Source organism: Cetorhinus maximus, chromosome 30 (assembly GCF_964194155.1).
Source record: "Cetorhinus maximus chromosome 30, sCetMax3.hap1.1, whole genome shotgun sequence".
Classification (NCBI taxonomy): Eukaryota; Metazoa; Chordata; class Chondrichthyes; order Lamniformes; family Cetorhinidae; genus Cetorhinus; species Cetorhinus maximus.
The window spans coordinates 7451833-7472363 of record NC_135908.1 but is presented as its reverse complement, the minus strand read 5'-3'; the positions used below and the strand labels follow the sequence as shown (position 1 = coordinate 7472363).

The 20531-nt window shown below is 43.3% G+C and overlaps 1 protein-coding gene across 8 annotated transcripts in view; it reads left to right on the top strand.

The window, feature by feature from the left end:
* The window catches only part of ppip5k1a (diphosphoinositol pentakisphosphate kinase 1a), a 123273-nt gene that overhangs the window by 58510 nt on the left and 44232 nt on the right, over positions 1–20531 (top strand). For all 8 annotated transcript variants that reach the window (XM_078532362.1, XM_078532361.1, XM_078532358.1 and 5 more), the window contains 7 exons: positions 7144–7265; positions 7526–7708; positions 9032–9173; positions 10225–10448; positions 16091–16218; positions 17443–17557; positions 17816–17923. In XM_078532362.1, coding sequence (XP_078388488.1) covers positions 7144–7265; positions 7526–7708; positions 9032–9173; positions 10225–10448; positions 16091–16218; positions 17443–17557; positions 17816–17923 — 1022 coding nt within the window. The remainder of the gene's footprint in view (positions 1–7143; positions 7266–7525; positions 7709–9031; positions 9174–10224; positions 10449–16090; positions 16219–17442; positions 17558–17815; positions 17924–20531) is intronic.

Sequence of the window (20531 nt, the reverse complement as noted above, 5' to 3'; positions counted from 1 at the left end):
TTAAGAAGTATTTGGATGTGCACTTGCGATGCCATGGCATTCAAGGCAATGGGCCTAGTACTGGAAAATGGGATTAAGATAGTTAGGTACTTGTTTGACCAGTGCAGACTCGATGGGCCGAAGGGTCTTTTTCTGTGCTGTAGACCTCTATGACTCTATGGGCAGAGTTTTGCCCTTGGTGGGCATGTGGGCCCCACCGGCTTGGAGGCAGGCGGACAGCCGACCCCCGCCACCGAAACGGGGCCCACCGCCATTTTGAGTGGACGGGCCAATTAAGGCCTGCCCAGCAGTCTGCCCGACTGGAAGTGCTATGCACTTCCTGTGCTGGGGTGGGAGGGGAGGGAATCCCCAGCTGTCAAAGTGCGCACTGCTCCCTGAGACTAAGTGCTGTCTCAGGGAGATTAGTGACAGCCTTAAAAAACTTAATAATATTTTTATTTTTCTATTTTTTAACATGTCCCCCTCATGTGACAATGTCACACGAGATGGGGCATGTTAATAAATATAACATTACACTTATCAAAGTTTTTAAAAAGGAACATGAAACCTCATCCCACCAGTGGTTGAGGTTTCATGTATTATCAGAAGCCCGCTGGGGCTCCTGGCCTGCCCGCCAGCCTTAAGGTTGGACGGGCAGGGCCTTTTAATTACTTTAATTACCCTGACAATGGCCTCAATTGGCCATTGACAGGTCGGCGGGCGGGCGGCTGATTTCGCTGTCCACCCGCCTTCCTGAAAATTTAAAAGGACCGGGATGACATCGGGGATTCCTCCCAACATCATCCCGTGTCATTTCCTGTCGGCGAGCGGGCCCCGCCCCCAAATCGCTGACGGGAAAACCCTGGCCTATGACTATGACCTCCTGTGCATTTTCATTTGCTTTTTACTAGAGAAGTCTAATTCCTATCTCCCCTTCCAAGTTATTGTTTTGCCCCAGCAGGTCCTTGAGTTTTCTGTTGTAGAAAAATAATTACATTTAGTTGTCACAGGATTATATTCATTTTATGTGGTCCTCACAGTTTGTTTTCTATAAAGTTGTTTTATTCCCCCAATTTCAAAGGCATGAATTGCAATGAGACTAGCACTTGAAATAACAAAGCTATAAAACATATGTGAGGAATTACATCAAAATGATGTTCCGAGAGTAATAGGTGAATGTAGTCCCCAGCAGAGACTGACCAATCACACACGTCAGTGAAGAAGCAAATGTGACGATGAGAATTGGGCTCCTCTGAGCCCCAAGACTATGTGGAGGATTTAAAACAAATCATCACCTGCTGACCAACCCATAAGCAAACCAGCTGAAGGAACATGAAGTGGATTTCTGACCCTGTGCATTACTTGGTGGAGAGGGAGAATTCTGATTGTGAAAATCCTTTTAATTCCACTGTTGCATCACCACAGCTTGTATCTGTGATGTTTGACTGAGACATGTCTGTCCTGCATGATCATGTTGCCAGACAGGTTTTGTGAGATTAGTAATGTCTTGTGAGTGCGGGTTTACCAGGCAGAGATTCAGCCCTTTTTAAAACTGAGAGTGGTTTTAATATTTAACCCTTTTTCCACAGTTGCTAGCTGGAAATGAATGACTTTTTTCATTCCCAGGCAGAAGTCAATAATCTTACCATACCTATTTTTAAATTTTTAGCCCTTGACATGGTTACAAAACCAGAAACTTCAACTATTTCCTCAAAGGCTGTGTTTATAATTTTAAATCACAGAGTTATTTAAAGACAAAATTGACTGCTGTTTCAAATGTTAGTGGGGGCCAGGAACTCTTATTGTTTTAATCCCTGGGCTACTCTGTAACTTGCAACACCAGAATTGTTCACTATGGAAAACTTAGTTAAGTGTGGCAGCAAGATGCCCAGCAACTTGCCCTGATGTCCTTGGGCAAGGGAGGAAATAAATCTACTAGGGTTCTTACTATTGGATGCTATTCAGAAACCTCTGCTAGAATGTTGCTTTGGATGTTACAGTTGGGGGTCAATTGTGCTGCCTCTCCAGTTGAATAGCTTACATGAAGCATGGCTTCTGGGTGAGGCAGTGGACAGTAAACATCATGGATTTGCACTCCAGTGGAAGCAGTTACCTTCAGAAGAGAAGTGGGAAGTAATTGGGTTGGTAACTCAATCTAGCCTTCAGTTTGTTCTTGTGATTGTGACCATAAATCAGACAGTGTACGGTTTCAGTAGTTACAAATTACAACAAAAATAGCTGCCTTTAGATTTGGTCTTGTACTTTAGCGTAGGTGCATAAATAGTGTAGTGTATTTACTGAAAAATTAAATAGCACTTTGGAATATAGCCTGAGTATAAATGGAATTTACTTAGTTTTGTACCTGTTCTGCTTGCTCTACTACAGTCAGCAATTATCCAGCAGTGGTTCTCTCTCTCCCCCACCCCCCCCAATCCCTAAACAGCCACCTTGTACAACGTTTCACCTCACCTTCTTTCTCTCGTCTACATGCTGCCCCTAGGTGGCATCATCCGATGGCATGGGCTTAGCTTTCATATGTATGATGGCGCTCAACTCTCCGATCTCTCTGCCGTTATTCCTGGCTCCATGTCTTTTGCTGGGTCTCTGGCTGCTTTTCTGACATCGAGTTGTGTATGAGCAAGAGCTTCCTCCAAGTTAAGACTGCATCACTGAAACTATCCTATTTGACTTCTGGTAAATCTCCATACAATAGTCTCCCTCCCTCGCTACATATTCAGGTTGAACTCAATAGTGGGCAAACTTGATATCCTGCCTGACCATTTTATTATGTTAAAGATAATGCATGTATTCAAGTTATTATTGATTCAGAATCTCTTTGGGTACGAGGGGTGAATAAAGTTAATTCATTTGTCTTTCCCTCCTACCTTTACTTGAATATAGATGATAGCAGCACAGGTTTGAGCTGTGAATCTCCTATTGACTGTGGTAAGGGTTTTATTGAGTGTTTCCCGCCTCAGTGTGTGATGAATTAACACCGTATTTATCCCTCTTGCATGCCCAACCCCGGGACTGATTTCATCTGCACACCATTCTAGTTGGTTAAAGCAGATATGAAACAGACTAATTACAGAGTGATTCACAAAAGGAGTGAACCTTCCATTACTCTAACAATAACAATAATCTGGAATTGGAATCCACCCTTTACTCCAAATTATTAAATTCTGTTCACTTTGATTTGGAAATGTATCCAAACCAAAGGTATCCTTTTCATTACCAGACATGACAGTGTGGAGAAACCCATGGGTGCTTGGTTTTTCAAAAAAACTTGTATTAAATCTACTAAGTACCTCTCCTCAACTTAATTTTAGGTTTTTTTGTACTGGTGTTATTTCAGTTCTATGGATATTCTTCACCTAAAGTGTGGTAAGAATGTGAAACTTGCTACTGCAGGGAGTGGTTGAATAATATTATGCATTTAAGGGGAAGCTAGAGAAGCATAATGGGGAGAAGGGAATAGATGGTGATGATGGTAGATTTAGATGCGAAAAGATGGGAGGGAGCTTGAGTGGAGCATAAACACCAGCATGGACTGGATGGACCAAATGGCCTGTTTCTGCCGTTTATCCTATGTTACCCTGTGTAACGTAATCATCCTCTTCCTCCAAAGATAGAGTCCTCCTTTAACAAGTCTCACTTGCATCCGTTTTTCTTGCAATAGGCCTACTTTCTGCCTTACTATTCTCTTTGTCTTAATATATTTATAAAACCTTAGCTGCTGGTTTTTATGTCCCTTGCAAGCTTTTTCATATTCCCATTTTGCATCTCTTATTACTTTTCTTTTGCTGCTTTTTATAGCTCCTCCAGCCCACTGGATTTTCTTTCATCCTTGTTTTTACGTGAACATTTTCTTTTAGCTCGATACCGTCTCTTAGCTCATTTGTTGACCATGGTTGCTTAACTACACGAGTGGAGCCTTTGCCTTTTAAGGGTATTACTGGTCTTGTATGCACTAAATATTTTCCATTGCGAGTGGGATGCCACTGCATCTTAATAGAATAGGACACTCTGAATTACATGTTACAAAACTTCTGACCCTATAAAACAATACATCATTGAGGAACCCCATCAGAGATTCCTCGATAAAAGATGAGCTGGAAACACTATTGACCTGTTTGTAATCTTCAGTACAACCTTTTCCATACCCTGATAATGTATATCCAGATTGTCAATGGAAAGGGTGCAATCGCTTTAAGATCTTGTTGATAAGGTTAATATTCTAATAGTAGGATGATTCCTATATTCTCTAGCTATATATAATAGTGGATTCCCCAGGTTGCTGTCAGGCTTGTTAACCCCATTATCTGCAATTAGCAGATCTGGCTTATTCCCATTTGGAACTATTGATCAACTTTGGTTTTTGATGTTTCTGCAATCTACAGGATCTTTATTTCACAGAACCAATATTTTAATAACTCTTCTTCCACTTCAAAGTGTTCAATGTTGAGTTTCAGGCATTGTATTAAATGGTCCTGGGCTTTCACAGAGATTGATGACCATAACAGGCTGCACTTAAAAAAAAAAAGTGTTGTACTGGAGGAAATTGTTGGCAAGAGCAGCCACTGCTGTACCCATCACTGAAAAACTTCAACAGTTGGCAGACTCCAAAGCCAGTATCTCTCCTGTCTGCCCACTTTTCGGCAGACCGCACTGTGTCGGAGGGAGGTATTTGCTGGCTGCCAAATGCCCAGGACTGTTTCTAGAATTTGGAAATTGCCCCAGGTTTAGCCTGGAAAGATTTCTAACACTGTTCAGGTTGGGTTCACTTTTCAACCCTTCCCTAGAGAGTGGCAGCACCCGAGGAAGCGGCTGCTCTGCTTCCATGGAAATGTGCTGTTATTCCCCCTCCGCTCTCCCCATTGACTTATTCCCTTTAATTTCACTGCAACGACAGATTAAGACAATCTTCTTTGGCCCTGGTTTCTGGCCTGACCAGCTGCCTTGATGCTGATACTCTGGAAGTTAGTAGGAGCTGTCACAATTGTTATTCCAACATTGGTGATGAGGGTGGAAGAGCCCATCATTGTCTCTTACAAGAAGGCCTCTTACAAACCCTGAGGTAGCAATAAAGAGGAGAGTGAGGATTGAATGGAGAAAACAAAATAAAGGACAGCAATTGATGTTGATGAATGAGGTTTACAGTTCATTGAGCAGTGTTTCTAAGAGAGCTGGGACGCTCACAGTAAGGAACTAACCAGGAAGATATGAAAACCTAATGCTGGCATCTTAGGGCATTTCTTAGTAGTAAGTTGTAATTGCAGGACAGCTCAGCTCCTATTAACAAGCTCATCTGTATTCAGTCCTTTGATTCTAAATATCTGGAGCTAGTAATCAGAGCACCATATATTGCCTGGCACAAAAACAGTAACTGAATAGAATCTAGGAGAGCGCAATACAGGAGGAAATTTCTATCTCTTTTCCTGCACATATGGAGGGGTGCAGCACAGATTTGCCAGTATGACACTGGGACTAAAAATCATGGAATGCTTACAGCACAGAAGGAGGCCATTTGACCCTTTGTGTCCATGCCACTTTCCCATAGTCCTGTGACCTTTTTTCTCCAATTCCTTTTTGAAAGTCACAGTTGAGTCTGCCTGCACCACCCTCTCAGGCAGTTCATTGCAGATTCTAACTACTCGCTGCATAGAAAGGTCTTTCCTCATGCCACCGCTGGTTCTTTTTTTGCCATTCACCTTAAATAGGTGTCCCCTGAATGACAACAGACTGGACCTACTCCAGTCGCTACCTTCAAAAACAGCTCCTCTGACATGTCTTCCTTCTTCCTTAACCGAGGTTTTCCATCCACGGTCGTGTTGACAGGGCCCTCAACCGTGTCCGGCCCATATCCTGCGCATCCTCCCTCACGCCTTCTCCTCCTTCCCAGAAACATGATAGGGTCCCCCTTGTCCTCACTTATCACCCCACCAGCCTCCGCATTCAAAGGATCATCCTCCGCCATTTCCGCCAACTCCAGCATGATGCCACCACCAAACACATCTTCCCTTCACCCCCCCCTGACGGCATTCCGTAGGGATCGTTCCCTCCGGGACACCCTGGTCCACTCCTCCATCACCCCCTACTCCTCAACCCCCACCTATGGCACCTCCCCATGCCCACGCAGAAGATGCAACACCTGCCCCTTCACTTCCTCTCTTCTCACCGTCCAAGGGCCCAAACACTCCTTTCAAGTGAAGCAGCATTTCACTTGCATTTCCCCTAACTTAGTCTACTGCATTCGTTGCTCCCAATGCGGTCTCCTCTACGTTGGAGAGACCAAACGCAAACTGGGTGACCGTTTTGCGGAACACCTGCGGTCTGTCCGCAAGAAAGACCCAAACCTCCCTGTCGCTGCCATTTTAACACTCCACCCTGTTCTCTTGCCAACATGTCTGTCCTTGGCTTGCTGCATTGTTCCAGTGAAGCCCAACGCAAACTGGAGGAACAGCACCTCATCTTCCGACTAGGCACTTTACAGCCCTCTGGGCTGAATATTGAATTCAACAACTTTAGATCTTAAACTCCCCCTCCCCCCATCCCCACCCCGTTTCTCCCCCCCCCCCCCGCTTTTTTTTTTTCAATAATTTATATAGATTCTTCTTTCCCCACCTATTTCCATTATTTTTAAATCTAAAACTAAAACCTTTAGTCTTTCCACCCCACCCCCACTAGAGCTGTACTTTGAATATCCTGTCTTCCATTCTTAATTAGCACTTTTCTCAGACAAATACCACCACCTTCAACACCTCTTTGACCCTTTTGTCTGTGACATCTTTTGATTATCTGCTCATCTCCACAATCACCACACCACACCCTCAATGTGTCTCTCTCTTTCCCCCCCCCCCACCACCACCACCACCACCACCACCACCACCACCCCCCAACCCACCTTAAACCAATTTATATTTCTCCCTTCTAACTATGCTCCAGTTCTGCCGAAGGGCCATGAAGGCTCGAAACGTTAACTGATTACTTCTCCGCCGATGCTGCCAGACTTGCTGAGTTTTTCCAGGTAATTCTGTTTTTGTTTTGGATTTCCAGCATCCGCAGTAGCTTTTAGCTTTTTGTTTGGACCTACTCCTGTTCCAATGTTGCAACTGATTGATGAGATGATTTTAAACACTGAGTGAAGTGGTTTCTTTTCCCCAGGGGATTATGCTGGCTTTCCTGGTTGCGGTTTACTTCGTCTACACAGCACTTACAGGCACGACTTGAAGATCTACGCGTCTGATGAAGGCAGAGTGCAGATGACTGCAGCAGCTTTTGCTAAGGTACATGAGTGAAAGGTTATCTTTCTGGACATCTGTCACCTAATTTGCAATCATTGTCAATAAAACATGAACAGTCAAGACCATGCTTTTTCAAGTGTGAACGATGGCGGGTATCAGACTGCTGCAGTGAGGGTTGCTGCCCGTATTCCATATAAAGGAGAGTTTGATGCCAGCACTTGAGCAGATGAAATGAAGAGTGTTACATTGCCAAGTAGCGTTATCCTCAATACATAACCTGTCCCCTCTGCGCTCTATTGCAGGGTCTCCTAGCACTGGAGGGTGAACTGACTCCAATTCTTGTGCAGATGGTGAAAAGTGCCAACATGAATGGTCTGCTGGACAGTAACAGCAACCCCCTCAGCAGCTGCCAGCACCGTGTCAAAGCAAGGCTTCATGAGATTATGCAGAAGGATCAGGTGTTCACAGAGGAGGATTACACCAAGGTAACTGAATACACATGGACTGTGTGCTTGAACCCAGTGTGGGTCAGGCGTTTGACGGCGCCTACAAGTCACTAGTATCTTTTAATTGTAAGAGCCCTGCAATAGGAAAGCCAAAACTGCTGGCGTCTGGGATAGTTGTGCACATGCTTTTTGACGTTATATGGCTGTGCTTTAGGATGACGATGGTTATTTCCTGCACTTATTTTCCTTCTGAAGCGGGGCTTCCCAGTCTGTGGGTCGCGACCCCCAGTGGGATTGCGAGACAAGATTTTGGGGTCACGAGCTCGGACTGATTTCTGACAACTGCACGGCACCTTTAAATCCTTGTGTTTTTCTTTTGGTGGGTGTGGCCTAATGGACTGCTTTCTGAGGCCGACTTGCTGCTGCCAAAACAAACCTGTGCAAAGATTGGGGTTTGTTTTTTTTTGGAGAGAGCCTGTTCCTTCAATAATCAGGATCATTACTGCATTAATAATCATGATTATATTCCATTAAGAATCAGAATCCTGCATCAATAACGAAGACCCTATTTTTAAAATTTTACTCTGGGTCTCATGAAGTCTATGACATTAAAATGAAATCACACTGGGAATAACTTTGGGAAACACTGTTCTAAAGCTTTAATTGCTGGGCTTTCATTACCACTCTTCCACCTGCCTACGCCCTCAAATCTCAACACAATGCTTCATACTGTAACATTCTTTCCTGGGACTCCAGTAATATGGATCTTCTTGTTTAGCTGTATCACCTCATTACTACCTCTTGATTTGCCTTCTCTCCCCACCCGCCCCACCACTGTGATCAGACTTGATGGCATCCTGCTGTATAGGCATTCGCCTGGTTTCTCAGTGAAGACAACTGCTGGTAGGGAAACGTGGGTGGAAGTGAATCACAGTAACGTTGCCTTCCAATTTTTTTTTATTGGGAATAAGTGCTACATGAGTGATGAAAACAGATTATGTAATATTCAAAGTTTGCAGTGCTGTCTGTCTAAGCCTTTATAATTTGCTGTTGCCCCGTGGCATTCGACATGGTACATAATATAATTCCATTTTATAAGGAGAGAAGAATTATAATGCACAGCGTCCTGTTGCTGAGGTAGGGTTGTGCCTCTTTAAGGCCACACAGTTTAACTCTGTTGTTAAGTAAACAAAGCCTCAGACCAGTTAGAGTTGAATTCTTTGGTAAGGGAGTTGCGCCCATTTATAAATCTAAAGTTTTGGACAATTTGTCAGAAGCACCCAGCGTTGAATGTGACTTGCTTTCTTTGTCATCTACGTTTAAACTATTTGCATCCGGTCTATTTTCATTCTTTGTTTGCAGCTGGCTCCCACTGGCAGTGCTTCTCTTATTAACTCCATAAAGTTAATTCAAAACCCTGTCAATACCTGTGATCGAGTTTACTCCTTGGTCCAGAGTCTCACCTTCCAGATTAAGAAGAGGTTAGAAGACCCCAAATCAGCAGGTAAATGTATTTCTACTTTTGTTTTTGCTAGCAGGATTACTAAGCAGAAATGAGTAGCATAAACAGACTTGGCGTTCTAACAAAGAATTCCAGGTGAAAAACATCATCTGTTTTGGAATAAGAACAGAAAATGCTGGAAATACTCAGATGGCCAGGCAACATCTGTGGAGAGAGAGAAACAGAGGTAATATTTTAGCCTGACCTGCTGAGCGTTTCCGGCATTTTCTGTTTTAATTTCAGATTTTCAGCATCTGCAGTATAGTATTTTGCTTTTGCGCTAATGCTTCTTTTGGATGTTTTCTGATTTGCTGTATTTTGAATTTAACAATTATGTTCTAACGAATGTACTTGTACATTTATGTTTGGGCTATCATAGTGCAAGGGTACCCCATGATACTGTAAAAATTGAGTGCTTGAGCAGCCAGGCACCTCGAATAATATGTGCAAATAAATAATACATATAAATAAATTTCATACAGTAAGCTCTCGTGGGTTAAACGTCCAAACCCCTGAATGCTGGTGTATCGACCTCTCTCTCCATTTGTCAGTACTGTAACTCCTTCATGTTAGTTGGCTCATGCTCTGCTCAGAGGCAGTTGAATTGACTTCGGTTTGACATCAAAGTTCAAACGGCTTAAACAATGCTGGTGAGTGGAATTTCCAGCACCAACTTCCTCCATGGCCAGGCAGATGAAGAGAGAAGCAGAAACTCCGATGGGCATGTGGAGACACAGTAATAGGACATACAATTGCAGAACGATACAGCTTCAGGACCTAAGAAGACAGGTGATCCATGTGTAATCTAACTCATAGCACATAGAGAGTACCTCTCCCGAATCAAGTAGTGTTTGCAGTGAGTTTTTTTTTTGTGAAGTTTGGTGCCTATTCTAATACAGTAAACGTATTTTTTTTCTTTTTGCTTCTTAAAGAAAAGGATGTAAGATCTTTTTCTTCCACCAGTGCGCAGTTTTTGTCTTGTGGCCTCTGGATTTTAGCCTGGGTGAATCAAAAATAAAAATTTATTTAATGCAAAACTTCTTGTCGATTGCAGACCTTCAGCTGTACCACAGTGAGACCCTAGAGCTGATGCTGCAACGCTGGTCAAAGCTGGAGAGAGATTTCAGGATGAAGAGTGGCCGCTATGACATCAGTAAAGTCCCGGATATCTACGATTGTATTAAGTACGATGTGCAACACAACAGCACCTTGAAACTCGAGGACACCTTGGAGCTCTTCAAGCTCTCCAAAGCCCTTGCGGACATCATTATCCCTCAGGTAGGAAATTAATTGGACCAAACAGTGCATGCTGTAGTTTCGGGCATGCATGGTAGGGAGATAACGCCCCATGTCTTCCAGTGTAAACAACCCACTATCCGTACGTAGTCTTAGTAGCTACACTTATTTGATAACGCCCCTGTGAAGCACCCTGAGACATTTTCCTACGTTAGAAGCACTGTAAATGCAAATGTGACACCTCACCTCACACCCACTTAGAAAGCAAAAAAGTCCCCTATTAATAAAAACACAAAATGCTGGAAATACTCCGGTCAGGCAGCATCTACGGAGAGAGAAACGGGAGGAACGTTTCAAGTTGATGACCTGTCATCAGAGCTGGATAAAAAATCAGATGTAATAGCAAGGGTTGAATGGTACAGGGACAAAAGAAGGTCTGTGGTAGGGTGAAAGGCAGGAGAGATTGAATGAGCGGGGAGTTGGTCTTCCAGGGCCAAAGGGAATGGTGATAGGGCAAGAAAAGAAACAAAGAATTCAAAGATGTGCCTAGAGCAGGTGTGCTGCTGTCTGAGAGAAAAATCAAAACGTGAAGAAAAGGAAATGCAATGCGGGAGTGGCCGACGGCAGAGTTTGTGGTCTGAAATTGGTGAACGCAATGTTGAATCCGGAAGGCTTAAGGCTCTTATTAAAGTGAAGAGGTGCTAGGATAATATGTAAGGTTCTTTATTAAATGCGAGCAGCCTGCATTTTGAAATTTTTATACAAAGCTGCCGTTAGGCTGTACACACACTAGGTGGCACTAATAACTGCAGTTACCCAAAGGTAACATTTTGCTGCAGTCTCCCTCCAGCATTTTAGCTCCAATCCCTTGGCTTCAACCTCTGTTTGGCAATCCTAAATAAACTTTGTAATTCAAATATGTTTTCATCAAACCGGAACATTCCATGAATTGAAGTAGCGCAAATGCCTGGCAGATTTGAAGGTTACATTTCATATACTGTTACGCCACACACACAGAAATAGAACAAGAGGCTGGCCCTGAATAAGGCATATTTGCATATCTGTTCTACACACACTACGCACAGAAAGCTCTCTGGCTGCTCTCTTGTTGAATGACAACTCATTCAACGGCAAAAAAAAAAGTCTTGCATTTATTGTGTAGGACTCTGGACGTGCAACACTCATAGTTCTGGTCTTTATAACTATAAGAAAAGGACATGGAAGCACTGCAGAAAGTGCAAACAAAGATTTACAAGGATGCTACCAGAACTGAGAGGTTACAGCCATTCGGGAAGATTGAATAATTTGAGGCTATTTTTCCTTTAGAAAAGCAAAGACTAAAGGTGACCTGGTAGAGGGCTTTAAAATGGTCAGTGGATTGGGCAGGGTTAGATATGGAGGTTATGTCCTCGAGTGAACTTTTTAACATATTTTCTCTACCTCCCAACAGCAACTTGCATTTGTATAAGGCCTTTAACGTCGTAAACATTCCAGGATGTTGTCAGACGAAATTTGTCACTGAGACACATAAAGCAGCATTCGGACTAAAGCTTGGTCAAAGAGCTAGGTTTTAAGGAGTGTTAACGGAGGAGACAAAGGCCTAGGGAGGGAATTTTGGAACTTGGGCCTGTTAGACCTACTTGTGGAGCATGGTGCTACTGCCGTCCCAAAGTGCCAAGTCTCTTAAAACAAAAGCAAAATACTGCAGATGCTGGAACTCTGAAATAAAAACAAAAAGTGTTGGAAATACCCAGCAGGTCAGGCAACATCTGTGGAACGAAAGCGTGAATGCCTGAATTTTTCAGATGGCGGGGTCTCCCTTCCCACCATCCAAAGAGTTGGCGGGGAACACATCCCGCTGACTCAAGTGCCCCGCAGCCATTTCGTGCTCCATTGAGCGTTAATTGGCTGCAGGCAGGACTTCCGCTCCTCTCTCAGGAGGAAGTCCCGCCTTAGAGAGCTGCTGGCCAATCTGATTGGCTCTCTAGCCCCTGTAGCGACATTGGGCGGGGGACAATCGGGGTCTCGAGGGAGAGAGGCCGGGGGGAGAGTGGTGGGAGGGAGGTCTGGAGGCCATGGGACTTGGGGGGGGTGGGGAGGGTTGCCGATTTCAGAAGGGGGCTTCTGATGGAGGCACCCACCCCCTTCTCGCCCGTCATCTAATTCTGTTGATTTTCTGGCTTCCCCCACGTGTTCAACTTCACAGTCCCCCTCTCCCCCCATCCTCCCACCCCAGCCTGAAAGCCTGTCAGCAGGGGAGCGTGAATTTCGTCAGAACAGTCTCTAGCTTATTTTATTGTCTGTCTTGATGGGTTTTTTAATTGTTACAGATGTAAAAATCAATTAATGTATAATAATCAAGGTCAGCACCACACAATAGTGACAGGCCGGTATGTGGTTACCGACAGGACTATCAGGTTTCACTCACTTGACTTAAAAATGTCATCTGTTTTGGCATACTTCACTCTTTCAAATAAGTAGAGCTCCTATTTGTTTAAATGATTCTGTGAGCCCACCTCGCTGTCTGATCATAAATCACTGTCTAACATTTCCCCAATGTTGACGTCTCTCACTGTGGATAAAGCTTTAGTATGCAAGCTATGCAGGCATCGTCTGCACGTACAGTCTGTTCTATTTGAGTTCCACCCTCACTGTCACAATGGATACAAATCTCTCTCATGTTTTGTTTTAAACATTTCTCTTTCTCTGTGTTCTGTGGCAACTGAAAATTAGATCACAAATGCGTTTCCACATGATGCAAAATCCGTGTTTGTCATCAGTCTCAATAAGAACCCCTGACTGTATCTGTTCCTACTTATATATAATATATGTTGAGACTGGCTTTGCTAGACTGTTCTCTCTCTCTTTCTTTCTCCCTCTTTTTGTCCTCTTTTTCTTTCTCTCTCTCTCTACCTCTACCTCTGTATCTATGTCAATCACTGTTGGTGTATGCATGTACGTATAATAATAAAAATGCAGAGAGAGATGTAACAGTGTCTGTCAAGGCTAGCCTCCCCTCAATAAATACATTAATAACTCTGTAATCATCGAAGGGGAACTAATTGGTGCAGTGTCTGAGTTTTAGGCTGAATCCTGGCTGATGGAAAATGATTACACATCTTCCCAGCATGGGGCAGTGTATCCATCTCCAGCTCCCAAATGGGAATTCGCATTGTCTACTGCAAAAAGTCTGCACTTGTCAGTTTTTTGGGAATGCCATGTACGCGAGTGTTGCAATATGGGATTGTAATCATGATTTGTTCAGACCAGAGAATCTCATTAACTCTTCCACCCCCACCCCCCCTCCACCCCCCACATTCCCACGTTAATAAGTTAATTAATTGAAAATGAATTAAAAAGCTAATTTGTTCAGAGTAAAATTCCCAGGAAAGATGATCAAGTTAATGTGATTTTGCAGTCAACCTACCCCATCGCTCCGGGAATATAAGTCCTCTTTTCTGCCTGCCCCCATGCCATTCAGCATTTCTCACTTCAGGGGTCCAGCAAGTGGTCTTGAGGCCTGCTTTATGAATGAGCTGACTAGAAATTTCTAATAACCAAACCAAACATTAGATATCTCTTCCTTTAAAATTGAAGTTCGGATCACTATCCAGTGACTGGTGGTGGAGAACTGCATGCCTGTGAGCTCTGGGTAAGAAATTGGGGGTCAGAGAGGGTAGAAAACTGAGGGGTGGAAGGGGGAAGAGTAGAGAGGAGGAGATCCTTCTTGCCCACTTGGTTTGAGTGAGCTGCAAGATGCCATCTACAGGTGCATGCATTTGGTCTCATTGCATTGCCACATGCTGGGGGAAAAATATTGTTATTCTTGAAAGAAATTACTGACTGGCATTCCGCTCACAAAAACCATCTTAACTAGTTGCTTAACCCTTTGTTGTTTATAGAGGCGTCAGTTATGGCTCTTGGCTGGAAGGTACTGGGTAGATTCACTGTTGTAGCATCAATCCCACTTGGTTTATACCAAATACAGCTTGTTCTCAACTGGCCATGGAGTTCTATTTTCTCTCACTGCAATAATTAAAATGCTGCTAAATCAAAGGCTCTGCCATTTTCCTGTATGTGAAATATTGTCCGGTTTTAGAATGTACTTTGAACAAAGTGCATTAAAACTCAGAATCCAAGCTGGGAGCTCCTCTTTCCCTTGTTCACCTCACTTCACCCTTCCGTGCCCCCCCCCCACATCCCGCACTATACCATCCTCATCGAACTCACTCTGTCTGGTTGGTAACTCCAAGTGGCCCTGGTGCCAATTTTTGTACATTATCTCACAGCCCAGAGATGCACAGGAGTAGGCACTGTTCCTTTGACAATTATTGGAAATGCGCCAAAGTTCCATCAGCATCGGAAAGGATGGATTAAGAAACTAGGTAGAGATCCTTCATCACAATAGATCATCCTGACCTGCCTTGGCTGACTGGTGTTGTATGTTTTCAGGTTATTTCCCTCCACTCCCCTTATTTTTCAATCTCCATACTTGTCTCCCTAGTGCAGCCTTTATTGACCAATTCCTGTGTGACCCTCTCTGTTGGGATAGCATCACACCAGCATGGGCACAGATGCAGGGGGTACATGACATAAAAAGAAATACAGGGAATATTTGTGATGATAAGGAGTGGAGAGGGAGATGGGGGCAGGGATGTTGGCAGAATCAGCCTACAGTTTGTATGGCCTCTATTCCAAAACCTCTCCACCTCTCTCCTCCTTGAAGGTGCTCCATAAAACCTGTCTCTTTGAGCAAGCTTTTGGTTATCTGTCCTAATGTCTCATTACGTGGTTTGGTGTCAGATTTTTGTCTGATTATGTGCAAGATATTGTGCTACATTAAAATGTGTTATATAAATGCAGCTGGTTGTTGTTGAGGTGAGATTGTTTTTATTGTTGGATCAGTTCCAGGCTCAGGTGCTGCAGAATTTGAACTGCAGTAAGAGGAAGATAGTTAGAGAGAATAACAAACTACAAATCTGAAATAAAATCCAATGTGTTGGAAAGTGCATAGCAGGTGTGTCAGCTTCTGAAAATAAAAAACATGTTAATAGAACCTTGCAGTACAGAAGGACGCCCTTCAGCCTACCATACCTGCTGGCTCTTTGCTTGAGGAATCCAATGCTATCCCACTGTCTTGTGCTTTCCTCGTGACCCTGGAGCTCTTATCCGTTCTTCCCTGAAAAGGTATAGTGCTTCTTGCCTTAATCGTTACAATGTTCTAACGGCCCTGAGTAATGACATTTTTGCTAATCTCCCCACAGAATCCCTTAGTGACGGTTTTACATTGATAGCTCCTTGTTGCTGTCATGCATCCAGAAAACGTTGTCTTTCACTAATCGTTCTATTTTAAAAACCTTCATTAAAACCAGCCTTTGCCTTCTCTGTTCTCGTAGAATAGTCTTCGCCTTTTGAATCTTTCCTCAGAGTTTCCCATCATGGGTGTTCACCTGGTGAATCTGCGCTGTATGCTTTCTGTAGTTTTAATGTCCTTCCTGTTATGGAGTGGTCAGTATTCTTGACTGTGGCTGAACCATTACCTTGTACATATTATCTTGATCGCTTTATCCTTGCACTGTTGATACTTCATGTGTAGACCCTTGTTTGCCGAGAATACTGGGTCTGATTGACTGATTTAGTCAGCTTCCATGCTGCAAGCACTCAGCCTGTTATGTTTTCTGTAGGAATATGGTATTAACAAAGAGGAGAAGCTGGACATTGCCTATGCATATTGCCTTCCACTGATCAAGAAAATGCAGCTGGATCTACAACGGACGCATGAGGATGAATCTGTAAACAAACTACACCCACTGTAAGACAGCCACTGGGAGTGTGAGCCTTTGCTGCTTTCAGATTGTGCATGCGTACTTGATAGAACGTTGTTCTAAATCCATTTGCAGTTAGCTTTGCATTTCTGGAGGGAAGTTCTTACAAAAAATGTATAAATCTGAAACAAAATATTGACAAAAGAAGTGGAGTGGAGTGGAGGAGAAATAATTTTACGCAGTGAACTGCTGTGATTTGGAATGCGCTGCCGAAAGGGTGTTAGAAGCAGATTCAATAGCAACTTTCGAAAGGCAAATGGATAAATACTTGAAAAAGAGAAACTTGCAGGGCTGTGGGGAAAGAGGAGGAGAGCATGACTAATTTCAGAAAGCCAGCATAGAAATGACTTGAAGGTCTTTAATCCCAACTTTGTGTGTTAAAACACAGACCCAAAAAACAGGAGCAATTCTGGAATTACTGTAATAGAAAGGGGAAGTGAGTGATTTGGACTTGATTAGTCCCCAGTGTTAATAATGGGTGAAGGTGCTGCCTGATATGGTAGCAAAGCTTAATTCTAAATCTGAGCTGAGTTTGCTAACCTCTTCCAAGATAGCGGATGGAAGACTACATTGTGTTAGGGAGGCAGGGGATGGTGGCGGGGGAGAATCAGCCTTGGTTCCCAATTCGAAGCATTGCTGGAAACTGGCACGTACTCTAGCACCAAGTGAAAATAATGTGAGCTGTGATGCCCTTTATGGCCAAACTATTTGACCATATCTTGTACAGGCTTCCAGATGAAATTTTTCTTCCTTTATTCTTTCACGGGATATGGGCCTTGCTGGCAAGGCCCCAGCATTTGTTGCACATCTCTAATTGCCCTTGAACTGAATGGCCATAGACAATCACATTGCTGAGTCTGCACCCACACGTGGGCCAGACCAAGTAAGGATGGAAGATTTCAGAAGTGAATCAGATGGGTTTTTATGACAATCGACGATAGTTGTCATGGCCACCATTACTGACCCTAGCTTTATATTCCAGATTTATTGAACTTAAATTCCACCAGCTGCCATGGTGGGATTTGAACCCACGCCCCCAGAAAATTAACCTGGGTCTCTGGAGCTAGTCCAGTAACAATACCACTACATCACCATTGGCTGTAAAGCACTTTGGGGGTTTCCTGAGGCTGTGAAAGGTGCTATATAAATGCAAATCTCTCTTTTTTGCTGTAACACTGCTCACCTGATTAGCTTTTTGTTCTGTTGTTTAGCTATTCCAGAGGGGTGATGTCTCCTGGGCGCCATGTTCGAACACGGTTATATTTCACAAGTGAAAGTCACGTCCATTCTTTGCTGAGTTTGTTTCGTTATGGGGGTCTCTTGGGCGTAAGTAGAAATTTTACTTTCACGAGATCATATGTTCCTCAATTGGTGCTCCTGAGAATGGGTGAACTTTGAGAGAAAAACATGTCTTTTAAATTAATTTCCCCCTCCCTCTCCCCAATGCGCCCCTTACCTTCATTGTGTGCCTTTGCCTACTCCCAACTCAGTGCGTATCTTTTTCTGTTCAACTCTAAAACAATCACAAAATATTCTTTAATCATTTCTAGTCTGAATTAATGGACTTTCCTTTCTGATTCCCAGGAGCTAAAGGATCAGCAGTGGAAGAGAGCCATGGACTATCTTGGGGCAGTCTCAGAACTGAATTACATGACTCAGATCGTCATAATGTTGTATGAGGATAACAATAAGGTATAGCCTTCATAAATGTATCCTTTATTGATGGATTCACTGTGCAGGGAAGTGAACAGTAGGAGTTTTAGTTGTATTTTGTAAAACAACTTTCCTTTCCAGGTTCGACTTTCCCTTTCTCTCCAGAAGGCACTGTTTCCTGCTGGGTTACGGTTCCTCCAGTATCCGCAATGCTCCAGCACCTTTCCCAAGTAGCCACCTTCAGACATAATCTTGATGGTGAGCGTCCATAGGCAATTCAACTACAATAAGGGACAAATCCCAAGCAAACCCCCAGCTCTGCACTTGCCAGCAGCGAATTAGGAGCAGGAACTGCAGCTGATGTGCTCCTGCCACCCCCCCCCGCCCATCCAAACTTAGCAGAGACCAACTTCAATGCTCCACTTGCTGTGAACCAGCTAAGACCAGCTAATTCACCACATGACAGCAATTGAACAAGAGCCTTTCTGGCCTGTACCACTCACCCTGTCACTGCTGTAGCCACTTGAAATGTTTTAGTGTCACTGAGGAAAAGTTCATATATCTTCAGTCCACAGCACCCTCGCCTTTGAATCAGAAGGTTGTGGGTTCATGTCCCACTCCTGGAAACCAAGAACTGTGATTGTACTCAAAAGAGTTGCAATCTGTGACTGTTGATAACTCGAAAGAATTATCTTTAATGAGAATAGTCAGAATTTGGACTCAATGCATTGATTGTATGACATACCAATGAAGCTTATAAGCTTCATTGAATTTTCTCTATGTTTACTGACTGATTCATTTGACTAAATAACAATTGTGGCTACACTTCAGAAATGAATCTATTGGATGCAAAACACTTCAGAATTGTGTATCACAGAAGGAGGCCTTTCGACCCATTGTGCCTGTGCTGGCTCTTTCAAGAGTTACTCAATTAGTCCCACTTCCTGCTTCTTTCCCATAGCCCTGCAAATGTCCCTTTTCAAGTATGTATCCAATTCAATTCTGAAAGTCGCTATTGAATCTATTTGCAGCACATTCCATATCATCATAACTCAAAGTGTAAAAAAACTTTTCATTCCTTCCTTGGATTTGTTCCCAATTATCTTAAGGATGTTCTGAAGCTGTGAAAGGCACTACATAACTACATAAATCCTTTCTCTGCTCCTCTAAAGACCTCCTAAAAATATCTCATCTTGGCCCATATGTATGATCACTGCCCCCCAGCTTCTTCTCCTTTTCCAGTTCGATATCCACCTCTCACCTGAAAAGTACCTTGGGATTTTTTTTTATGTGACAAGTATTGTGTAGATGCAAGTTATTGAAGCTGCAAAGAAAATAAAATTCAATATATTTCTTACAGTTTAATATATTGGAGAGAGAAAGCTTTTAGGTTTTATATTGAATAAAATAAATGCCTGAAATGGATGTTTATTTACCAATGTGCAGATTAGCGAATGGTTTCAGCTTGAAGTCTTGGTGGAAATGCTTTTCCTCTGCAGTACTTTGAGTGCTGTATGTAACTGGAGCCATTTTTAATCTATGGCCCTAAACAGTGATTGAAAAGCAGTAAAGAACTTCAGGTATATTGCAACAGGGAGCAGGTAACACAGGTACGGCTGAATGACTGGATCTAACAGCTCAGTCTGAAAACCATTGAACATTATTGTTGGCACAATATTACCTGGGCATTCCTTAATGTTTAACTTGTCAACTCCATAACTTTAAGCACTTGACCCGCAGATTCCAGAGCAGGTTTCATAAATCAGCCGTTGGGTTCATTTTGAAAATGATTGCTCGGCACCTTCAATGTGACCGACCCACTTGTGAAATTATTTACTCCTCTAATCATGAGGACATTGGGACATAGAAGGGAAGGGGATAGTATGAAATGTGATGTCTCTGGGGAACTATGGAAACCTGAAGCTTGGTTGAGTTAGGGAGTGAGAGGGGAATTTTTCGCAGTAATCATAGAATCTTACAGAAGGAAGATATTCAACCCATCATGCCTGTGCCAGCTCTTTGAACGAGCAACCCAATTTGTCTCATTTCTCTCTAACTGTGGAATTTTCAGTTCTTCCTGAAATTGGCCGTCATTTTTTTCCTATTTGCTTTTCCTTTGTTTTTGCCTTCCTTGGAAGTTGGGATCACTAACAATTGGGTTAGGTGGGAGATGGGATGGCACCACCTATCCAGAAGGGTGGGAACAGGTGGGAAGGGTATTTCATACGAAATAGGAGCAGAAGTAGGCTATTCGGCCCCTTGAGCCTGCTCTGCCGTTCAATAAGATCATGGCTGATCTGTTTGTTTTTCGAGTTCTACATTCTACAAAGGGGAGGTGATGGCGTAAGTGGTATTGTCACTGGACTGTTATTCCAGAGACCCAGGGTAATGCTCTGGGGACCCGGGTTCGAATCCCACCACAGCAGATGGTGAAATTTGAATTTAAAAGAAAAGTCTGGAATTGTCAATGGTTGTAAAAACTAATGCCCTTTAGGGAAGGAAATCTGTCATCCTTACCTGGTCTGGCCTACATGTGACTCCAGACCCACAGCAATGTGATTGACTCTTAAAATGCCCTCTGAACAAGGGCATTTAGGGATGGGAAATAAATGCTGGCCTAGCTGGTGACGCCATGAATTAAAAGAAA